General features: G+C 34.0%; 1 protein-coding gene across 1 annotated transcript in view; it reads left to right on the top strand.

Moving 5' to 3' along the window:
- PCDH15 (protocadherin related 15) overlaps positions 1-21,280 on the top strand; it is a 1,717,060-nt gene that overhangs the window by 1,611,535 nt on the left and 84,245 nt on the right. The window contains exon 34 of the mRNA XM_074382505.1: positions 9,594-9,721. Within this exon, the coding sequence (XP_074238606.1) occupies positions 9,594-9,721 (128 nt within the window). The remainder of the gene's footprint in view (positions 1-9,593; positions 9,722-21,280) is intronic.

Below are 21,280 nucleotides of genomic sequence, written 5' to 3' on the forward strand. Positions count from 1 at the left end.
TTGGGAAGATGTTAATTTACATAAGAAAAGGCACTTCCCAGATGTGATCAGATGGAGGATTTAATATAGGGTGATTATTCAGGACTCTCTGGGTGGGCTCAATGCAATTACAAGCATCCTTATAAGTGAAAGAGGGCAGGACAGTCAGTGTCAGAGTGATGCAACAGAAGGTTCCACTGGCTGTTGCCATATTCCACTGATGAAAGGATACTAAGCTAAAACATGCAAGCAGACACTTTCTAGAAGTTAGAAAAGGCAAAAACAGATATAGCCCTAGAGGCTCCAGAAAGAAATGTAGACCTGATACATCTTAATTTTAGCCCAGTGAGACCCATTTGGACCTACAAACTATACAGTAATACATATGTATTGTTTTAAACTACTAACTTTGCAGTAATCTATTATAGAACCAATAGGAAGCTGAAGTGATACCCGTGTGTGTGTGTGTGTGTGTATTACATTAAAGGACAGAGGCGCCTATTTGAGCAGCATTAAACAATTTAGCACAGTGTTTGAAAAGCAGTTTTTTCTCTTCTTTCAATAAGTCATAAACATTTATTAATCCTTTAAATCATTTGTAATAAGTCTTCGGATGATTTCCAAACATACAAGGGGCAACTGCACTTGTCTGCCTTTTGAAATAGACATGTCATTTTATTCAATAATTCTTCATTCAGTACTACTGTTTGCTTGCCTGCATTCTAGAAGCTGAACAGAAGCGTCTAACGGAAGTTAACTTTGCTCTTATTACAAATCTTGTTTTTACTAGGGAGATAAACCTGGACATGAATTTTAATCATGCCTGGGAATGAAGCCTAGCTCTTCTGTATAATAGTTGACTTGTTCCTTAATCTCCTTGAGTCTCAGTTTCTTTATCTACAAAGCAGAAATGCAGATACCTATTTCATGGATTTTTGCAAGGTGTTTAAATAAATATTATAAGTAAAATGTCTAATGTAGAGAAACTTTCAAGAAAGGGTAATGCACCTTCCATTCCTTCCATGAAATATGGAAAACCACATTTGGTTTGTGTATTAGGCCATTTTTGCATTGCTATAAAGGAATGTCTGAGGCTGGGTAATCTATAAAGAAATAATATTTTGCTTTGGCTCATGGTTCTACAGGCTGTACAGGAAGTGTGGTGCTGGCATCTGCTCCTGGTTAGAGCCTTAGGAAGCTTCCAATCATGGTGGAAAGTGAAGGAAGAGCCAGTGCATCAGATGGCCAGAGCAGGAGCAAGAGGAAGGGGGAGGTGCCACACACTTTCCAACAAGCAGATGTCTTGAGAACTCAGAGTGAGAACTCTCTCCTCACCAAGGGGATGGTGCTAATCCATTCACGAGGGGTCCACCCCCATAGTCCAAACACCTCAACACCTCCCACCAGGCCCCACCTCCAATACTAGGGCTTATATTTCAACGTGAGAAGTAGAGGAGAGAAACATCCAAACCCTGTCAGTTTGTTCATTTCTTTTAGATGGATTCCTCTCTCATCTTTTAGACACAGCTCCTTTATAGTCTCAAGAAAAAAAAAAAAAAAAAAAAAAAAACATAGTGTTAATATTGTCATGTGTATGTCTGTGTTTAGGTGCATATAAGAAAATTCGAAACTGCCCATGTGATGGTAACAACAGTCCATGTATCTTTCTGAGTGCTTAGCAAACTGCATTTCCATGACACAATCTTTTTTGCATCTTAGATTGTTTTTCTGTTAGCTTGTTTATTTATTTTAGTAAATTTATTCATTATTGTTTTTATTTAAACAAAACAATTTTGGGGCATGAATATACTTTTATTTTTAATTATACGTCAGAGAATTCAGAGGTCATTTAATGGTCTATTTAGACATAGTAATTTCGTCTTTCTCAGCTGTGATCCTGCAATTCAATGTATAATAATTTCTACTAGGCTTGTAATAGCAATGGAATAGTCTTAGGTCGAATATCATATACTGTGTGATTTTCTTGAAGCATTGCTTTTTGTAATAAATTTTCTCTAAATTTGCCTGTGTAAACGAAAGAATGCATATTTAAAAAGATATGGTACTTTTCATATGTTTTCCAATAGTATTTCATTATGATTTAGTAAAATTATTTTATTTGCACTAAAATTATGTATTTTCCACTACATTATTTGATGAGCAATATAGCCCTATAAAATATCTCATATAAAATCATTTTCTTTTAAAATTCAGTGCTAGGAAATTTTGTTTCAGCTTCATGGTATTGGTATTTTTCTTCCTTCTAGTAATAGTAATAATGTCACTGTTTTCTCCCTCCTGCTTTGAGAGCCAGAAATCTCTAAGGCATATATGGAATAGTAAAGGTACCATGTATTCAATGCCTTGCATGCATTTGCTTATTTAATCTAGTTATTTATGTAAAATTACTATCAGGTTATGAATAAGAAACTACCTCAGAGAGAGTAAGTAACCTATATAAAGTCACACAGCATACATGTGCTCTTATCAGGTTAGACATGGGCTCCACTTTCAAAATTTGTGCTTAAATTTGTATTGCCCAGATTATAACTACAACAGTTTTGTTGATCCTTATGAGTCCTGTAATAGCATAGTAGCTGCTTTTTGTAGAGAGCTAGGGTTTGATAAATAAAAGTGATTTAAAATAGTGTCTTTTTTTCTCCTAGAAACCGAATGAGTTAAAAGTCACAATCACTGGGTTGCAGAGGCTTTTAAATGTATTCATTTGAACTCAGGAATAGCAAAATGTTGCCAGTAACAGTGAAAACAAATAATTTTGCATCCTTAACTCCTATTTTGGTGATTATAATTTGCAGATTAATTTAGTTCACAAAATCTTTTAAGGAGGAAAAACATGTTAAAATGGATTCAAAACCAGAATTTAAGTAATACTTAGAATATTACTTGTGTTTTTTTCTGATTATTTCCTCATCACTATACAGTTGGCCTTCTCTATCCACGGGTTCTGCATTCATGAATCTAGCCAACCAGAGATGGAAAATATTCACAAAAGAAATGGATGATTTTGTCAGTAATGAACATGCACAGAATTTTTTGTCATTATTCTTTAAGCAATATAGTATGCAACTATTTATGTAGCATTTACATTGTATTAGGTATTATAAGTTATCTGGAGATGATTTATATGGGAAGATATGTGTAGGTTATATGCAAATACTATGGTATTTTCTCTCAGGAACTTGAGCATCTATAGATTCCGGTATCAAAAGGGGGTCCTACGACCAATCCCCCACAGATACTGAGGAATGACAAAGTGTCAATGTTGTCATTTTCTTCATGAAAAGATTTAGCCAAAAATCAAGTATTATGTATTATGCAAATATGGACTGGGCGCAGTGGCTCATGTCTGTAATCCCAGCACTTTAGGAGGCCAAGGTGGGCAGATCACCTGAGGTCAGGAGTTTGAGACCTGCCTGGACAACACAGTGAAACCCCGACTCTACTAAAAATACAAAAATTAGACAGGTGTTGGTGGTGGGCACCTGCAATACCAGCTACTTGGGAGGCTGAGGCAGGATAATTGGGTGAACCTGGGAGGCAGAGGTTGCACTGAGCAGTGCACTGAGATTTTGTCACTGCACTCCAGCCTGGGCAACAGAGCAAGACTCTGTCTCAAAAAAAAAAAAAAGGAAATATAATGTCAGATGTTAAAACCAGTAGTAACATGCAATTATTTATTTAATTCAGTTATTAACCTTCAGTCAAACACATACACAAAATATATGTTTTAGATCAAGCAATTAACATCACCCAGAGGCTAATTAATTCAATGTCAAAGCTAAATTAGAAAACTATTGAAATAAACCACAAAAGATTCAATCTATCTTTATGCCTAACCACTGAAAATAAATAGTATATATAAATGTATCTAAATATAATCTCTGCGGAGCAAAAGCTGAGAAGTAACAGTCAGTGAGCTTCTCATCCTAATATACTTAATAACTTATTTTCTAAATATTTTGAAAGTATATTTTATTCCTGTTAATTCTGTCCAATGAGCACAATATAACATATTTTCTCTCAAATTTGATTTTATATTTTTAGTGAATAACTTAAAATTATACAAATTATTCTATCTGTAGTAAAAATATGTATTTCCACCTTTATATTTCTCATTATGTATCTATTAACCCCTTAGTAAGAGCAACTTAAGCATTTATCTTAGATAATTTGCCTATAGAACCAGATATTATCCAGAATACAATCTGGAACAGAGGAACATAGAGGAAATTAATAATAATGTAAAAACCAAGAATCCTCAAGATGTTTCCAAATAGCCCATCAAATTTCAAAATGGTTTCAGAGTAAATATTTTCCCAAATTTAAACTTTTTAGAGAAATCTGTTACCTTTAATATATTGCTTTTCATTGAAACAACATGCCGTCTTTTGTTATTATGATTTTTCAATGCTCAAAAATCTGTTATCTCATTTAATTTACAGCAATAAAATAGAGCGATTTATTTTATCTAAGTGGACAGTTAGGGATAGTGAAGCGGTAACAATTACAATTTAATTTAGCATTTATTGAATACCTACTGTATTAGTCTGTTTTCACACTGCTATAAAGAAGTACTCGAGACTGAGTAATTTATAAAGAAAAGAAATTTAATTGGCTCACAGTTCTGTATGGCTGGGGAGGCATCAGGAAACTTACGGTCATGGTGGAAGGGGAAGGAGAAGCAAGTACCTTCTTCACAAGACAGCACGAAAGTAAAAGTGAGGGGGAAGACCCCTTATAAAACCATCAGATTTCCTGAGAACTCACTGTCACGAGAACACGTTGGGGAAAACTCCCCCCGATGATCTGATCACCTCCCACTAGGTTCCTCCCTTCATATATGGGGATTACAGTTCCTGATGAGATTTGGGTGGGGACACAGAGACAAACGATATAAGATGTGGAAGTCATAATGCTTCCATAATTAATTTACCTGTAAAGCATAAAGAAAAATAGTCTTAAAGGAAAAACAGCGTAATAAATTGTCTGTATGATTTTATAGCAAGGAATTGACTTCAGTCCCTTGGTACAAGCAAATTAATAAATATAAATATGGTGTTCCAAGCATTTAAAAAGTTCTCTGTAATAAGACTGTTTGAAGAATCTATAAATCATTTACCATGATACAATTTTAAAAATCATTTAGTATGTTAGGGCGAAAAGGATGCACAACAATAAGAAAAACACAGTCCTTTCCTTTAAGGTTTTGAAGGAAATATAGTCTAGTATATCTTTTCTAATAAGACTAAGCTCCTACATTCCCAAGTATGGAAATAAATATTTTTTTTTTTGATGTATGTTTGCCGGCAATAACTAGAGAAATAGGTTGGAGTTAAGAACATTTTAGATGGAGGGAATGTGGGGAACAGAGGCCAGAAGGCAGTGACAGGAATAGAGATAAACAGGATTGAGCCCTTGACTTTAAAGGACACAGTCAAAAAGAGTATAACCATGTGTTATCAAATAATTACAGAATATTCTGGTAAGTTCCACATGAAAGGCATGTGCATGCAGATGCATTCAGGAGAGGGTGTTAGGATAGTTTTACAGAAACTTTCCATTTTATCTTAATTCATCTAATTCCCCTTTCTCTTTTAATTTAACTTGGGGTTTCTCAGCCTCATCACTAACGACTTTTTGGGCTGAATATTTTTGTTTGTTTGGTATAAGAGCTTATTCTGTTCATCATAGAATATTTCTCAGCATCCCTGATCTCTACCATTTAATTCCAGTAGCACTGCCTTCCCCCACTCCCACAGTTGTGACTACCAAAAATGGCTCCAGAGCAGCCACATTGATCACAGTTGAGAACACTTTTAACTCACTGGCTTTTTATTCAGTAAGGCTTTCTCTGAGAATCCAGTACAATGTAGGCACTAGGTTTGCCATGTGTATAAATGAAATAGATTCATCTTGAGGATAATAGGGCCCTCCTAAAAAGAAAAAACTAACAGCATAGTATTGATTATTAAAAGGGGAAGGAAAAAATCCAACTAAATTTGGTCTTAAACATCATAGAGTCAAGTTGAGGTTAATGGGTATTTAAACATCACTCTTCTGAACTCCTTTTACCATGTTTAAATGTCTAAAATAGAACAGAAATGCTATTCAAGGAGGTATCTATACTGTTTTGCATTCTTCCCCGAACTTGACTACATAGAATTATTATATTCTGTCTTTAAAACATCCCAAGAAGGTATCTCAAATTTTCTTCCCTCAGGAGTAATTTTTAAAACTTCTGGTTTATCTCATTTTTTTCCTGAACAAAAAAGTTGATATTTAATTACGTTTTTAGTTTTCTTTGACTATAATAATGAGACGGTATTCATTATTTGGCCAGAACTTCAAAGGTTCTGCCCAAAGAAAAGATTGTCCCATATAAAATTAGAGAAAAAAAATAATATTGGAAGAAAAATAAGGCAATGTGCCCCAAAGCACAAAGAAAAATTATAATGTCTCTTAAAGCACTTTCCAAATAACTCTTTGGCTACCTTGTAATTTCTTTCACTCTCTGGTTCTCTTCCCAATACTTGCGTTGTTTAGATGACCCAGAAGGGAGACTGGAGGAGAATACTAGGATATTAGGCATGTGTTTTGGTCCCCACACATTATTTTTCTATCTATTTTATCATGATACTTTCCATTTTCTTTTTAGCATCTCTCTTGTTACATATTTGATGTCTACATTAAATAAAGGATACAACATGGAAAAAGTTATTGTAAATACTCAAGGACATAAACATGCAGACTCTCTTAAAAGAATTTAAATCAGATTTGCTTCCAAGTTTCTGTCTTGAAATAATCAATATCCAAATTTGGTGGAAGAACATGGTACAGTCCTTAGTGGCGAAGCATGTGAGCCAGAGAAATCGATGACATCATGCACATTGTATAAACATGAAGAAAAAAATCTAAAAGAACACTGTTCTGGTGATTTAACTATAAGTGTACACTTATTTTTTTTTCTTTTTTTCTTTACTGGCCAATATTTATTTTAGGCATTCTTGAATTAGATACACTACAATGTCTTATAATTTTTCCAGTGACTTGTCAAGTGGATAATCTGGTGACCTCTCCTCCCCTAGACAAGGAGCAAGCATATGACCCAAACTAGGACAGTCATGTAATATATCCCCAGGGTATGATTCTTAAGCCTTCTTCATAAGGAAGAAGGGGTAGGGTAAAGAAGCATAAAAGAACAGAGTTTGCTGAGTTATTTCATCTGCCGTTACCTGCAAGAAAATAAAACATCTGCTGCTTTCCAGACTCTGGAACTTCCTGATTATTTTGTGATACCAAAAGTCTTCTTTCGACTTCACATTGATTTAGCGAACTCCCTCATATCCTTTCAAGAGTTAACTTTTTTGTTTAAGTTTATTACAATCTCATTATTATCATCAAAGACAACTAATAAATTGAATATCAACTTTTTTATTTAGGAAAAATTAAGAAATTCTGTTAGAACAATATCTGAGGGTAAAAATTACCAACAAAGTAGGACATTTTAGTACTAATAGATGTGGAAGATAGAATTTCCATCTTGAAGATTATTGAAATCTAATAAGAATAAAGAACATGCTTATAACTAAATGCAATGCCAAGTAAGTTCTGGAAAGTTTATAGAAAGAAACATTTTTAATGCGCTGTAGCATTTTAAAGGAGAGATACCTAACAACTGCTGAAGATTAATAGGGAGAAGGGAAAAAAGGAAACTAGTCTATTTTACATTATAGAAAATAAGGATTAACAATTTTATTCTAACGTCTGTCACAAATTTAATGACAAGACCTTTTTCACAACTTTATATTTATTTTTATTGACTATTACAAATAATCCTGTGTAATTAGATATATAACAAACATAAATTTCAAAATTCACGATGCAATATTGTTATAAATCATATTATAGGTGTTTTTCTTTTGTGAAAAATACTGAATGATCTTGGATTTTTAAAATGAATAAATGTATAATTTTTTTCTTTTAAGTCTAAACAATGTTTTTGAGTTTTTTTGGTGCTGTTAAGTATTCTGAAATTTTGTATCGTATAGTCATTAATTTCTGTATAATTAAATATAATTCAATTAAAATATCACAAATATAATCATCTCTCCCCTCTATGTTCCAGTTATATCATTATATTTTGGTTTATTTATAGACCTTTTTCCCACAAATCACTTAATATCTGATATAAGTAAAATTAATTTCATTTTGTATGAACTCTGATTTCCGGTGGCTGACTAGAGTACAAGTCAGAGTCCTGGCACTGCAGGACAGAGAAGCATAATCTGCTGTTAGCCCTACTTCCCTGCCGGTTCTCTTCTCTGTTGAGCTAGCAGTTTTCCTCTTGATTCTACCTCTTCCAGGTTGTGGAAGACAAATAGAGAAAAACTAAATGAGTAGCAGCAGGATAGGAGCAAAACATTGGAGTTAACTCCCTGTTCTCTCTGACCTTTCCCAAGGCAGGCAAAATCAAAAACAAAAACAGACTATTTCTAAGTTCTTTCTAATACATGTTATTCATTCATTCATTTATTCAACCAATACAAATGTATTGTATACCCATGATGTACCCTGCAATAGGCTAGTGTTAATTATTTAAAATTGCACAGGAGGCATTAAACACAGGTAAAACATCAAAATAAGGGCATCCTTGATAAATAGTATCTAGATTAATTGCCATATATTTGTCCATAACTGAAATGCATCAGAAAAGTTGACTTAAGTAATACACTAGCAATACTTATTTGAATCTATTTTTTTTACAACATGAATAACCACTTATTTCCCATTTTATTTGGTTTATAAGTTATTTTTTATATATTATGTTTTAAAAGATCATTATTGGACTAGTGACAAGTACTGCATTTCTCATCAAGGTGTAATGATGAGTTGAAGGAGGTTCTAAAATTTGATGATGACATGTATGGTACATGTACTGTTATTTAAATGGCAAGATGCAGCAGTGAGTCATATTATAATCGTATTTTCAGCTACATTGTTTACAATGAATGTTAGCCTCTAACATTGACAGTTTCCGAGGCATGATAAAACATGTTTTCCATTTGTGGAAATAAACACCCCACCCAAACATTGTTACTTTTAGTCTTAAAATAAAAATGTTATAGTAGAATTTTAAGCTAAAGGAATGTCATTGCTGATTTTATACTTAAGAATAAATATGTATTCATATGTTAGCTTATAGCTATTTCTATTATTTCTTAAGGGGTTTATATATTTGTGTCCCTTTGGTATAACTGGTACTGTGTGTGAAGTGTTTGTGAACATGAATGGTGGAGTTGTTTCATTAAAATTAGCAGAGTGCAATATTTTAGTGCCAAATTAAATCAAGTAAAATGAATTACCAGGACATTATAATTAAAAGAAATAACAGCAACCTAACATGTTTATACCAGAAGTATCATTATCAGTGTCCCCTGAATTTGGGGGTGCAAGGCATGCCATCTAGAAATGGCTTTTGATTTAAGTTATTTTCAATGTTTCCAAAAAAAAAAGTACAGTGAGTATTTACTTCAGTGCATTTTCCCCCCATGAATCACTACCAATTAAAAAATGCATCATTTCTTGTCCTCCAGGTAATACAGCTAAAGTGTACATTGAGATTCAGGATGAAAATAATAATCCCCCAGTGTTTCAGAAAAAATTCTACATCGGAGGTGTATCTGAAGATGCAAGAATGTTTACTTCTGTACTCAGAGTGAAGGTATGAAAATTATGTTAATATACAGAACTAAAATGAAAGCAAAGCTCAGGTTTTGCAGATAGCTATAACCTTATAGTTTGCATTAACTGCATACTTACTCATGCTGTATAAACAAAAGCCTGAAACTTGGAGCTGTATTAGTTTAGTTATCTAAACTCAATACAGATTAATCAGAAAAACACTAAGCAACTTTTTGAGTTTTATCTTTACTATGAAAATAGTAACAAAATATGTATGATGTTTTACATTGAATAAGAAGTTGAAAGGTATATCTTTTCTTAGTAGTTTGTGTGCCTCCAGTAGGATAACTCAGAAGATTCTCAAAATTGACTCTCTAATGACAAATATAAAATTACCACTTCTAATAGAAAAAATAGTGTAATAAATATCTAACAATATTTTTCTGAAATAAATTTTTGAATTTTAAATGCTGATTGAATGAAAGTAAAAAATAACAGTACAATTGTAGCACTTTAGCAAAAGTTACAAAAACCTTGATATCTCAGAGAATGTTGGCTTACTTGGAATTTCAAAAATGCAATATCTAAGACCAAAGTTGTAAATTTTCCATGTTTTTCTTTGTCATCAAATGTTTATTATCAATTACTATAATTGTTTATAATCAAATATTTATGATTATAATCAAATGTGTATTACTAATGTTTTATTACTAAGGAAAAAATTGAAAATATTGCATTTTAGTGAGGGAAAAGTTTAGATGCTGAATATTTTGGATTCTCAACTGCAGTTACTTTTTGGATAGCATTTTAGTGGTTAACTTGTAAATTGCTATAAATTGCACATAAAACCTCAACATCTCTGGCAAATCTAGTTTTTGATTGCCTCTAGTTTTACACATGAGTAATTGCCTTTCTTTTTCTATTGCCAAGAGCACCATGATTAGAGCTCTTCCTATGTGTAGTTTTATCACCTATTAAACACTCTCAGTAAGAAAAAATCTTCAACCTAATTTTATTGGACTTGCAAAATAGCTCTTCCACTATGCCAAGTACTGACCCCTGATCTGAACCACCATTTATAAATAAAAGTAGTCCACAAATCTGTCACTCATTATACTTAATTTATGTTATTATCCACTTTTATCTTATTTTATATTTTAGTTTCATTAACTCTTGGTTCAGTTCTATCATTTAGTCAAATATATTTGAGTACCTATAACATGCTAAACACTGTTCTAGAAGTTGGATATAGAGCAATTGAAAAAACAAATACACAATCAAAACAAAGTGCCCACCCTAGTAATGCAGGCAAAAGAGTTTGAGGAAATGAATAGACTGGTAAGTTATGGAGTTAGCAACTTTAAGGAAAAAAAGTTTGAGAGGGAAGAATGAGAGTGGTGCTATTTTAGATAAGAAAGTCAAAGTAGTTCTTTTGTGATAAAACTGAAACAGTGACCTGAATAAAGGAAAAGACCAAGACTTGTGGATTCTTAGGGGAGCAGCATGCTGGGATTTCTTTGTAAAGCCCTAAAGGTCGATAGGGAGCTGGAGGCTAGTGTGAATGGAAAAGTCTGATTGGAAATAAGATCAGAAATGTACCTGGGGCTAGAATATGGGATTTGTTCTACATGTGTTGGAAAGAAAGCCTTTGAATGATTTTATTAAGTTATGACATAATCCAATATAAAAGGATTATTGTAGATGCTGTGCAGGGTGGATGTCAGGAATGGGTAACCCTATGTTTTTTGGACGAGAATAAAAGATGAGTTTAATGCATGACTTGTCCAGGCAGAATTTGATGGTAGCTCAAACCATGTTGATAGGCTGCGGAGACCTTGAGAAAGGGATTAAAAGATAGAACATGGAGGATTTGCTGATGAATTGTAAATTGGAAAGTAGGAAAAATGAAGAATGATGTGGTGGTTTTTGTTCTGAACAGATCCCCATACCTCCTCCACTGCCTATTGTGATGGCAGGAATGAAGGTGTGTGAGGCGTTTTTAATACAGAAACCTAATTCTTGGCAAGACAGTTGCAAATGTTGATCAAAACTTGAGAGAGAAGTAATGGGCCAAGATGAAATCACCTAGAAAATGGGGTTGACAAAAAAAAGAATACAAACACTAAGTTTTGGGAACTTCAGCACTTAGAGATCAGGAGAAGCGTGTGGGGATACTGAGATGTTGCTGCCATGAGGCGGTTGGCATATGGGGGAAATGAAAGGTCCCTGATCCATGGAAAGAACAAGGTTGATGAAAAGAATCATTGACTGTCAGATGTTTCTGTGATTAGAATGCCCTTGTGGCTTTTTACATCACCACTTATGCTACTAACCCTATACTGTGGTGTAGAAAGAAAAGCCAGATTTTGAAATAGTCCATTGATAAAGAAGGAATCAAACAGCATAGGTAATACTGAGAGAGAAAGTAGAATATTTAGGGGATTTTGTTCATGATAGACTGATTTCCAAGGAATTCTGGGGAAAGTTTGTTAGTAGGATAAAAGTCAGGTGAGAAACTGAGTCAGAGTAAGGTACGTAAAGACATTGCATGGAGAAAAGCATCTGGGTGGGGATATATGCCCTGGAGACAAGACTTCTTTATGATAAGATGTATAGGGATGGAATTGATTGTGTCTCCAGATGCCTGAGAACTCTGAGGAGCCCTCCCTTTTTGAACTATCAGTGGGTTATTCAGGCTAGGGAAAGGGCTCCTTTCTAGGAAACAACTTGATGCAATGTAATATATTAAGTACTTTAGACAAGAGTGAGAGAAAAAGAGACACACAGAGAGAAAGTTTAGTAATGTACTGATGAAAATGTATGCTATAATAATAAAGTCAAGTAGGAGAGCACAAATTGCCACATGGATTTAAAACACATACACACACACACACACACACACACACACACACACACACACACATTTCAGTTGGTGAATGAACATAAAAGGTTTCCTGGAGGATGAGGAATTTAAGACTAGCACTGAAGGTTGGTTAGATTTTTTTTTTCCAAAGTGAAACTTACACGAGGAAGACAGTCTAAGCAGAGGAAACAAACTAAGTAAGCCAAAACCCAGAAGAAACAAAATGCAGAGCATATCTGAGTGATGGGAGGCAAGGAACTCAGGAAGCGAAGGGAGTGAGAAATCCTCAGTATTTAACAATTCCAATTGCTGCCTTAGCCTTGAAGCCTGGAATCTTCTCCTTTCCAGAATTTAATCACAGCATGAGTTAAGCAGTTCTTTGCATTTTATACTTAGAGCAACAATAATATGAATGGAAACAGCACTGAATCAGGGCCAGCTAAGCTGTGGTATTTGAAGGAAAGATAATTTTAAAAATGGGACGTAGACCATGCTTGTGAAAGAGGTGTTTATACCAATTGCTATATAGTATTAGGTAATAGGAGATCATATGCCATACATGCAAGTTAATTTTTTTTGGTCCATGGTGTAATGCAGAATGATAAAAGTTAAATGTAAATATGTGGTTCGTGTAAGAAGGGAAAGAAATAATGTTGCATGGAATAGGATTGACAAAGTAAGACAAGACTTTGAAATGGCAATGAATAAGGTTATAGGAGCTTAAAAGATGATTCGTGAATATGAGGCATTATTTTTTAAATATGCTACAGGTAAAGTGACACAGTAAAAGCGTTGTTGAAATAAATTATCCAATATAAGCAATAGTATAATAAAAACAATTGTATATCTGCTCTGAAGTGGCATACCTACTATACTTTAAAACTTGTTCTAAGTTCATTTTTTAAAGAAAATATGTATTGTGTTCCTACTCTGTACTGAGTAGGAATATATGTTATAATTAAATCTAGATGGACAAAATAATGAATATAGTTTTAGTTCACATTTATACTATGCTGAGTGAAAAATAATATAACTATCTGAAATTCAAGTGAAGGTAAATTTTAAATTATTTTGTTTGTACCGTGAGTTAATTTAGGCGAAGTCTCTGGTTTTATGTACTTCCATCAACTGAGTGTAGTAGATACCGTTAGTTGACCATTTCTCTTTCCTCACACTTTAACAGAAGTTCAGTTTTATTGTGGTATATCTTTGAGGATCATGTGCTTCAGGGGAAGTAAAGCATGTTCCAAGGTGGTGAAAAATGACTGGTCTGAGCCAATCATTCCTGTCCTGTTATCGTTGCAAAGAATTGGTGTGGATGTGGGTATGTGAGTCATTTTTTGAACAATGATTGCTAAGGGAGGTCTCCTGAGGATTTTCTAGGGTAAAGATATATACAGACATGTAGATACTTGATTTCTGGCTCAATAATTTGAATGCTCATGTCACATTTAAGTACATGAATTGTATCAAGAGTGCGCAGAACAAAATTTAATCTGAGAAGACCTACATTTACTGTGGTTTCATGGTGGTTATCTGTGTCACAACTGGTTTCACCAAGTTGATTTCCATTCGTGGCAAGTGCTCAGTCATTATAATTATGAGGAATGAATGCAAAAAGAAAATCCAATGGTAATTTTTTTCTTTAGTCTTTAATACAAATAGTTAAGATCAGTTAAAATATCACTGTTAGTATATACTTAAAATAATTGAAAGAAAGGACTTGATCAGGTATTGGTACACCCATGTTCATAGAAGTGTTATTTACAACAGCCAAAAAGTAGAAACAACCCATAGGTTCATCTATAGATGAATGCATAAGCAAAATGTGATCTACACATACAATGCAGTATTATTTAGTCCTAAAGGGAAATAAACTCTAACACATGTGACATCATGGATTAATGAGGCCATAACGCTAAATGAAAAAACCTAGACATGGGCAAACACTGTATGACTCCACTTACATGAGATTCATAGGGTAGGCAGGTTCATAAAGTCAGAAAAGAGAATGTTGGCTGTCGGGGGCTGGGGGTGGAGTGGGAGGAGGTAAATGGAAAGCTATTGTTTAATGGCCACTGAGTTGCAGTTTGGGAAGATGAAGTTTTGGGCGTGAATGGCAGTGATATTTGCAGAACAATGTGCATACACTTAATGTCAGTGAACTGTTCGCTGAAAAATGGTTGAAATGCTAAGTTTTATGTTATGTACACTTTACCACAGTAAAGAAAAATTTCCAAGGGGAGAAGGCATCACTTTTATTGAAAGAATGTGAAAACATTTTTTCAAGCTATTTGTAATTGATATCCATCCCTTTGACACTCTTATGAATGTGAAGCTTATGTTCAAATTCAGGAGTAAAGATTAATTAGTCAATTTATTTTTTTTGATGATTTCTTGTATTTTTAAACATTTAATTTCATAAGACACCAGTTGCCACAGTATGGCAGTGATGCTCATTGTGGGAATATGCCAATTCTCTCAGCCTGCAGAGAGGACATGTCAGACTCTACCTTACATGTTGAAAAAAACCTCCCCACAATTCTAATTCCTCCCTCTCTGTGGCAGGAAATTAGTTGAACATCATTAACTGAAATGTCCTACACCATCAGTCCCCAACCTTTTTGGCATCAAGGACTGATTTTTTGGAAGACAATTTTTTCATGAACAGGAGGTTGGAGGAGGGGGGATGGTTTGGGATGATTTCAGTACATCACATTTATTGTGCACTTTATTTCTACTATGATTACATTGTACTATATAATGAAATAATTATAAAACTCACTATAGTGTAGAATCATTGGGAGCCCTGATCTTGTTTGTCTGTAACTAGATGGTCCCATCTGGGTGTGAAGAGAGACAGGCATTAGGTTCTCATAAAAAGTGTGCCACCTAGAACCTTCACATGCACAGTTATAGGATCTGTGCTCCTATAAGAATCTAATGCTGCCACTGATCTGACAAGAGGCAGAGCTCAGGAGGTTATTCAAGCCATGAAGAGTAGCTGTTAATATAAATGAAGCTTCATTCAATCACCCACCACTCAGCTCCTGCTGTGTGGCCTGGTTCCTAACAGGTCAAGGACTGGTAGTGGTCCGTGGCCTGAGGGTTGGGGATCCCTTCCTATGCTAATGAAAAATGACTGATGAATGTGGTTACATCAGAATAGAGCAGACTGCTGCAACAAGGATGCTATAAATGACTGAGTGAAGCGATTTGTTAAAACACTTGCAACATCTGTCTAAAAAAAAATCTCAAAGAAGCAGTATCCAGAATATAGAAAGAACTGCAAAAAAAGCACCTATGTAGTCAATATGAAAAAATGATGAATGCTTGTATTATTTGTAAATTTTTTGCGTGTGAAGTAGGAAAGTTTAAGCTATGCCTTTGAACATTAAGTTTGTGTTTCTCCTGGGCTTTGAAGAAATGGTAATGGATAAATATTCCTTAATTAATAATACTGTTATTTATTTGTCATTATTAACTTTCTGAGAACTGTGAAATGCCACTTACTTATTTTAGCCTACACTCTTTAAATAAATAAAATGAAGCATAAATAATTAAAATAAAACAAGTAAATTAAAATAAAACATTGATTTATTCAATAGATGCAGTTATTTCATATGGCACTTTTGGGGAAATTGAAGCTCAATAAGGCTGGATAACTTTCCCAGTATTACTCAGCCAAATACCCAGTGAAGTTGGAATTTAAAGTTTCGTCTACCTCAGTTCGAGACCTTTCCTTACAATATCTTACATTGATTCCCAGGAGAAATGAGTAGTAGAATCCTGTTAGAAAATATGAGAACATACTAACTTTCTGTCAAAAATGGAGGCAAATAAAAAGGCAACTAATTGCTTTTCAACTTGAGATGACGTCTGTAAATCATGACAGCCTGAGTTAAGGTAACAAGTAAGATTCGATTTTAGAAACACTTTTCAAATTGTTAACCCATTTTTCCAGTTCATTGCGTGTTGTCTTAGCTACAACAATAACATTTAATGCAAACATAGGGAGATGTTAAGTGTGATCAAGATTAATTTTTTAAAAACTCTGAATTATGAAGATATTTTCCAGATGTTAATGCAGTAAGAATTAATCTCATTTTTCACAAGTGGCAAATATGAAAAAATAGTATCAGAAAAAATTGAGTTATATTGATTTGATTTCTACTGAAAGTTAAAAAGATTTTGAACATTATATTTTTGAATTATTAAAGATGCCAAATTTAAAACATTTATGGACTAAAAGAAAATAATATTGTGAAAAAGCAGCAAGAAAGAAAGACTTATCACTTAATGGCTGATTGTTTATTACATTTTCAATATAAGCACTAACTGGTGATGAGAAGTTTCAGCAAAGTGATGCCATAGACAGAAAAAAAGCCATGGTCATGGTCAGAGGATGCCAATTTCCTTAGTAGCAAAAGGTATAGAAATGTACAAGGTTAACAATGCAGAGTAATACATATTGTTTCTAGACAAAGGTTAGGGCTTCTGAGGGCTCCTGGTCTCCAGCTGGAAGCCTGCTCACTTGGGTCTTACGCAAAGTATCTCCAGAACATTCCTGAGTTTTTAATGTGTTTCCCCTAAGCATTATCTCTTCAGTTTATAGAGAACACTGCGTCACAGGAGCAATAAGTAACCTCCCCAAAATATGCAGCTAGTCGGTAGTGAGGCTACAATCTACAGCCTGGCATTCTGCTTCTGAGAGCAAGCTCGACCATGTTACAGGTGGAAGAACACTGGACTGACAGTCTGATCACTTGGATTCAGTTCTGGGTGTGCCCTTATCTCTCTGTGATACTTCATGCTCCATTACTCTGGGCAACAGATGTGTTCTGACACAAACATTGCTTTAAAAGCAGGTGCCCTTTAAATTCTTTAATCTGATGGTTTGCTTATTTATTTATTATTTACTGTTACAATGTCAAGTGCCCTAGGATAACTGTTACACTTGAGAACCGCATTTTGGAGATCAAATAGCATAGGTTACAAATCACCATTTATGTTTTACAGTATTTGTGATTCATGTTACTCAAAAGCTAGTGAGTTATTTTATGACAGTATTCTTCCGAGTTACATATAGTACAGATGTTAACAAGAACCAGCCTGAAGTAAGGGTCCCACAAAACATTAATTTTGGTTCCCCATTGCCAAGTGTAAGGAGCTCCTCTCATGGTTTCAAGGGAGAGGTGTTTTTTACAAGATCTTACTAATCATTGGTTTTTTCTGTCTATGACTGTACTGTAACTCAGGTTGCTGCAAATGCCGTTATTTCATTCCTTTTTTATGGCTGACTAGTATTCAGTGGTGTATATATACCTCTGATCCACTCTTTGGTTGATGGGCATTTAGGCAAGTTCCTGATTTTTTGCAATTGTGTTCTATCTCGTCTGGTTTGCTTCAGGTTTTGGAATGGCATTTGACCTTGTATGGTTTGTACTTTGAACTAAGCAAATGTATGTAGTTGCCTGAGGGTGCATTGCCTTCTTGACTATGACCCTGTAACTGAGTCATTATATGTCTAGTTTAGCCCTTAAACCAATTATACTGTTACCATCTATCTGTGTGCATTATTTTTCTACCAGAATTCAAATTTTATCTAAGTAGGCATTATGCCTTCCTGCCAACCTAAAGGCATTATATATTATGCTTAACATTTCAAATTTGTGTTTGTTTACAATTTTATGTATTGATTTTAATTGAATTTAATTGTATTTTAATGATTTTGGGGTGCAACAAATGGGTAAACTTGGTACTACCCCTGTGACACAAGTTTACCCATGTAGCAAACCTTCACTGCACCCTTGAATTTAAAATAAAAGTTTAGGAAAAAAGTATTTTGGGGAGAACAGGTGGTTTTTGATTACATGAGTAAGTTCTTTAGTGGTGATTTTTGAGATTTTAATGCACCCATCACTTGAGCAGGTACATTATGTCCAGTGTGTTGTCTGTTATCCCTCACCCACCTCCAACTCTGCCCCATGAGTCCCCAAAGTCCGTTATATCATTCTTAACGCCTTTGCGTCCTCATGGCTTAGCTCCCACTTACAGGTGAAAACATTCAGTATTTGGTTTTCCATTCCTGAGTTCCTTCACTCAGAATAACAGCCTCCAACTCCGTCTAGGTTGCTGCAAATGCCGTTATTTCATTCCTTTTATATGGCTGACTAGTATTCAATGGTGTATATACACCACATTTTCTTCATCCACTCATTGGTTGATGGACTTTTAGGCTGGTTCCAGATTTTTTGCAGTTGTGAATTATGCTGCTATAAACATATGTGCAAGTAGCTTTTCCATATATATATATATATATATATATATATATATATATATATATATACATATACATATATATATATATATATATGTAAAGTGATGAATACTTGTATTATTTGTAATTTTTTGTGTGATGTAGGAAAGTTTAAGATAGGCTTTCAAACATTAACTTTGTGTTTCTTCTGGACTTTGAAGAAATGTTCATGGATAAATATTCCTTCATTAATAATAATAAGTGTGGCTATTATTGCTCTGTGATCACCAGCTATATTGTACTTAATATTTTCCTTTTACTTTTTCTACTGAACCTCAACATCAAATATTTGATTCATCTTTAGGAATTTTAGAAGATGAATGGAATACAAATTTTGGTATACTGTCTTTCTCTGATTTCCATTACATATTTTACTATCTTCCTCTTTTCTTTCAGTTATTTTTAGATTATATCTTACATATTTTCAGAAAATACTTCATATTTATTTTGAAATTCTGTGGAGTATATGCAGACAGATGATTTACTAAAAATCTGTTTCTACACTGTATTCTTTATTTTTAAAGAATATATTGTTGTTAACTATAGTCACCATATTATAAAATATATATCTTTACCTGATTCCTCCTATATAACTGAAACTTTATATGATGTTTCTAACAGTCTTATCCTGCATTTTGCCCTGTACAAATTAAGAACCATAAATAAATTACCAGTTGCCAATACATAGCATTTCTCCATATTAGTCTGAACAAGTAAAACATTCTTGCTTTGTTCTTTTAATATAAGTGGACAAGATGGAGTCTTGACATGAGTTGAATATACAATGAAATAATTCTGCATATGTTTTACTCTTCTTATTTCTTCCCGCCTCCATGCAAATCAGTTTTGTAATTGTTGTAGAAGGGACACCAAAAAATATCATTCCCCTAGCAAACAATTTGGACTGTTAATTTAAATTTAATTTAATTAAGAACTGCTTTGATTTTTATTGCTTATAATAGAAATAGGACTACTTTTCCCAGGCTGTAATTGTCTGAAGAATGAGGAAAGCTTGGATATTTCAAAATAGATGGAAAGCATGTCTTATAACTGGAAACTTTTTTTTTAATTTTGAGACAAAGTCTTGCTGGAGTGTAGTGGCTTGATCTCAGCTCAGTGCAAACTCCGCCTCCCTTGTTCAAGTAATTTCCCAGCCTAAGCCTCCCAAGTAGCTGAGATTACAGTCACACACCACCACTCCCAGCTAATTTTTTTGTGTTTTTAATAGAGATGGGGTTTCACTATATTGGCTAGTCTGGTCTCGAACTCCTGACCTTAGGTGATCCACCCACCTCGGCCTCCCAAAGTGCTGGAATGACAGGTGTGAGCCACCATGCCTGGCCTGGAAACTTTTAAAGTAGAGAGTTTGAGATTTTTTGTTTTTTAAATTTGAAGAGTCAGTGGACATGAGAAATGAAAATAAAGTAGTTTATTTGGTGAATGGCCAAATCGTTTTGCCTTTCCTGAACTTGCTGGTGGCTCATATCTTTTAAACTTTGAGTCCACTCTAGCAGTATTAGAAATATATTCAATGTCTACATATCTCTCAGGTGACTAAATGTATAACAATCCAGGGTATGGGTATGGTAGAGTATTTTTTGCGGTAAACTTGCATTTACCTTTAGGGGATTTTTTTTGTTTTAGAGCAGTGATGATTGTGTGTACTACCGTATATTATGTTTCAAGGGCCACATCCTCCATCATCTGTAGAGAACTGTCAGGAATATTGACATGTGGTTCTCCCTTTGAAAATCTCAGTATTTTTCTAAAAGTGAAGGCTGCATTGCAAGGCACAATTCAGAAGATAAATTGGGCAAATAAAAATTACTTTTGTCAGAAGATGTCCTGTAACGTCTTGAACCTCCATTTAACTTTGTGCTATACTGATCTGACACAGGAGATCTATAACACCAATATAAGAAAAAAAAAATGAAAATGAGCTTTAAAAAATTTTTTATTTATACTTCTATAAATGTATCTTAATTTTAAATTGTCTATTAATATTTACAATAAAAAGGGTAAAGTACAAGAGTTCCTTAATTGTGTTGTGAAGAAAATTTAGTTCCAAATAAGCCATAAGAAATAAATGATTTTTCCTAGCAGTTTCAATTAATTTACCTTAAGAGAAACCAGCAGGCTTGGAGAGAGATTTTATGCATAAAGAGAATACAGTTTGCACTGGTTACTGAAAATCTGAAATTGCAGAGACTTTACAATTTTTTCTTTTTCTTTTTCTTTTTTTTTCAAAAACAGGCAATGAAATGCCTGAATTCACAAAAATGCATTCTAGTGAACAAACGTGATCTCTAAACTAAGCATCCCTATCAAGTTGATCCAGAAACTTTATGTGGTAGCACTACTAGTTTTTAAAAGCATATTTCTCTCTTTAATAATGTTTCATTTTATTTGTTTCTGGA

This window comes from Saimiri boliviensis, chromosome 12 (assembly GCF_048565385.1).
Source record: "Saimiri boliviensis isolate mSaiBol1 chromosome 12, mSaiBol1.pri, whole genome shotgun sequence".
Lineage (NCBI taxonomy): Eukaryota > Metazoa > Chordata > Mammalia > Primates > Cebidae > Saimiri > Saimiri boliviensis.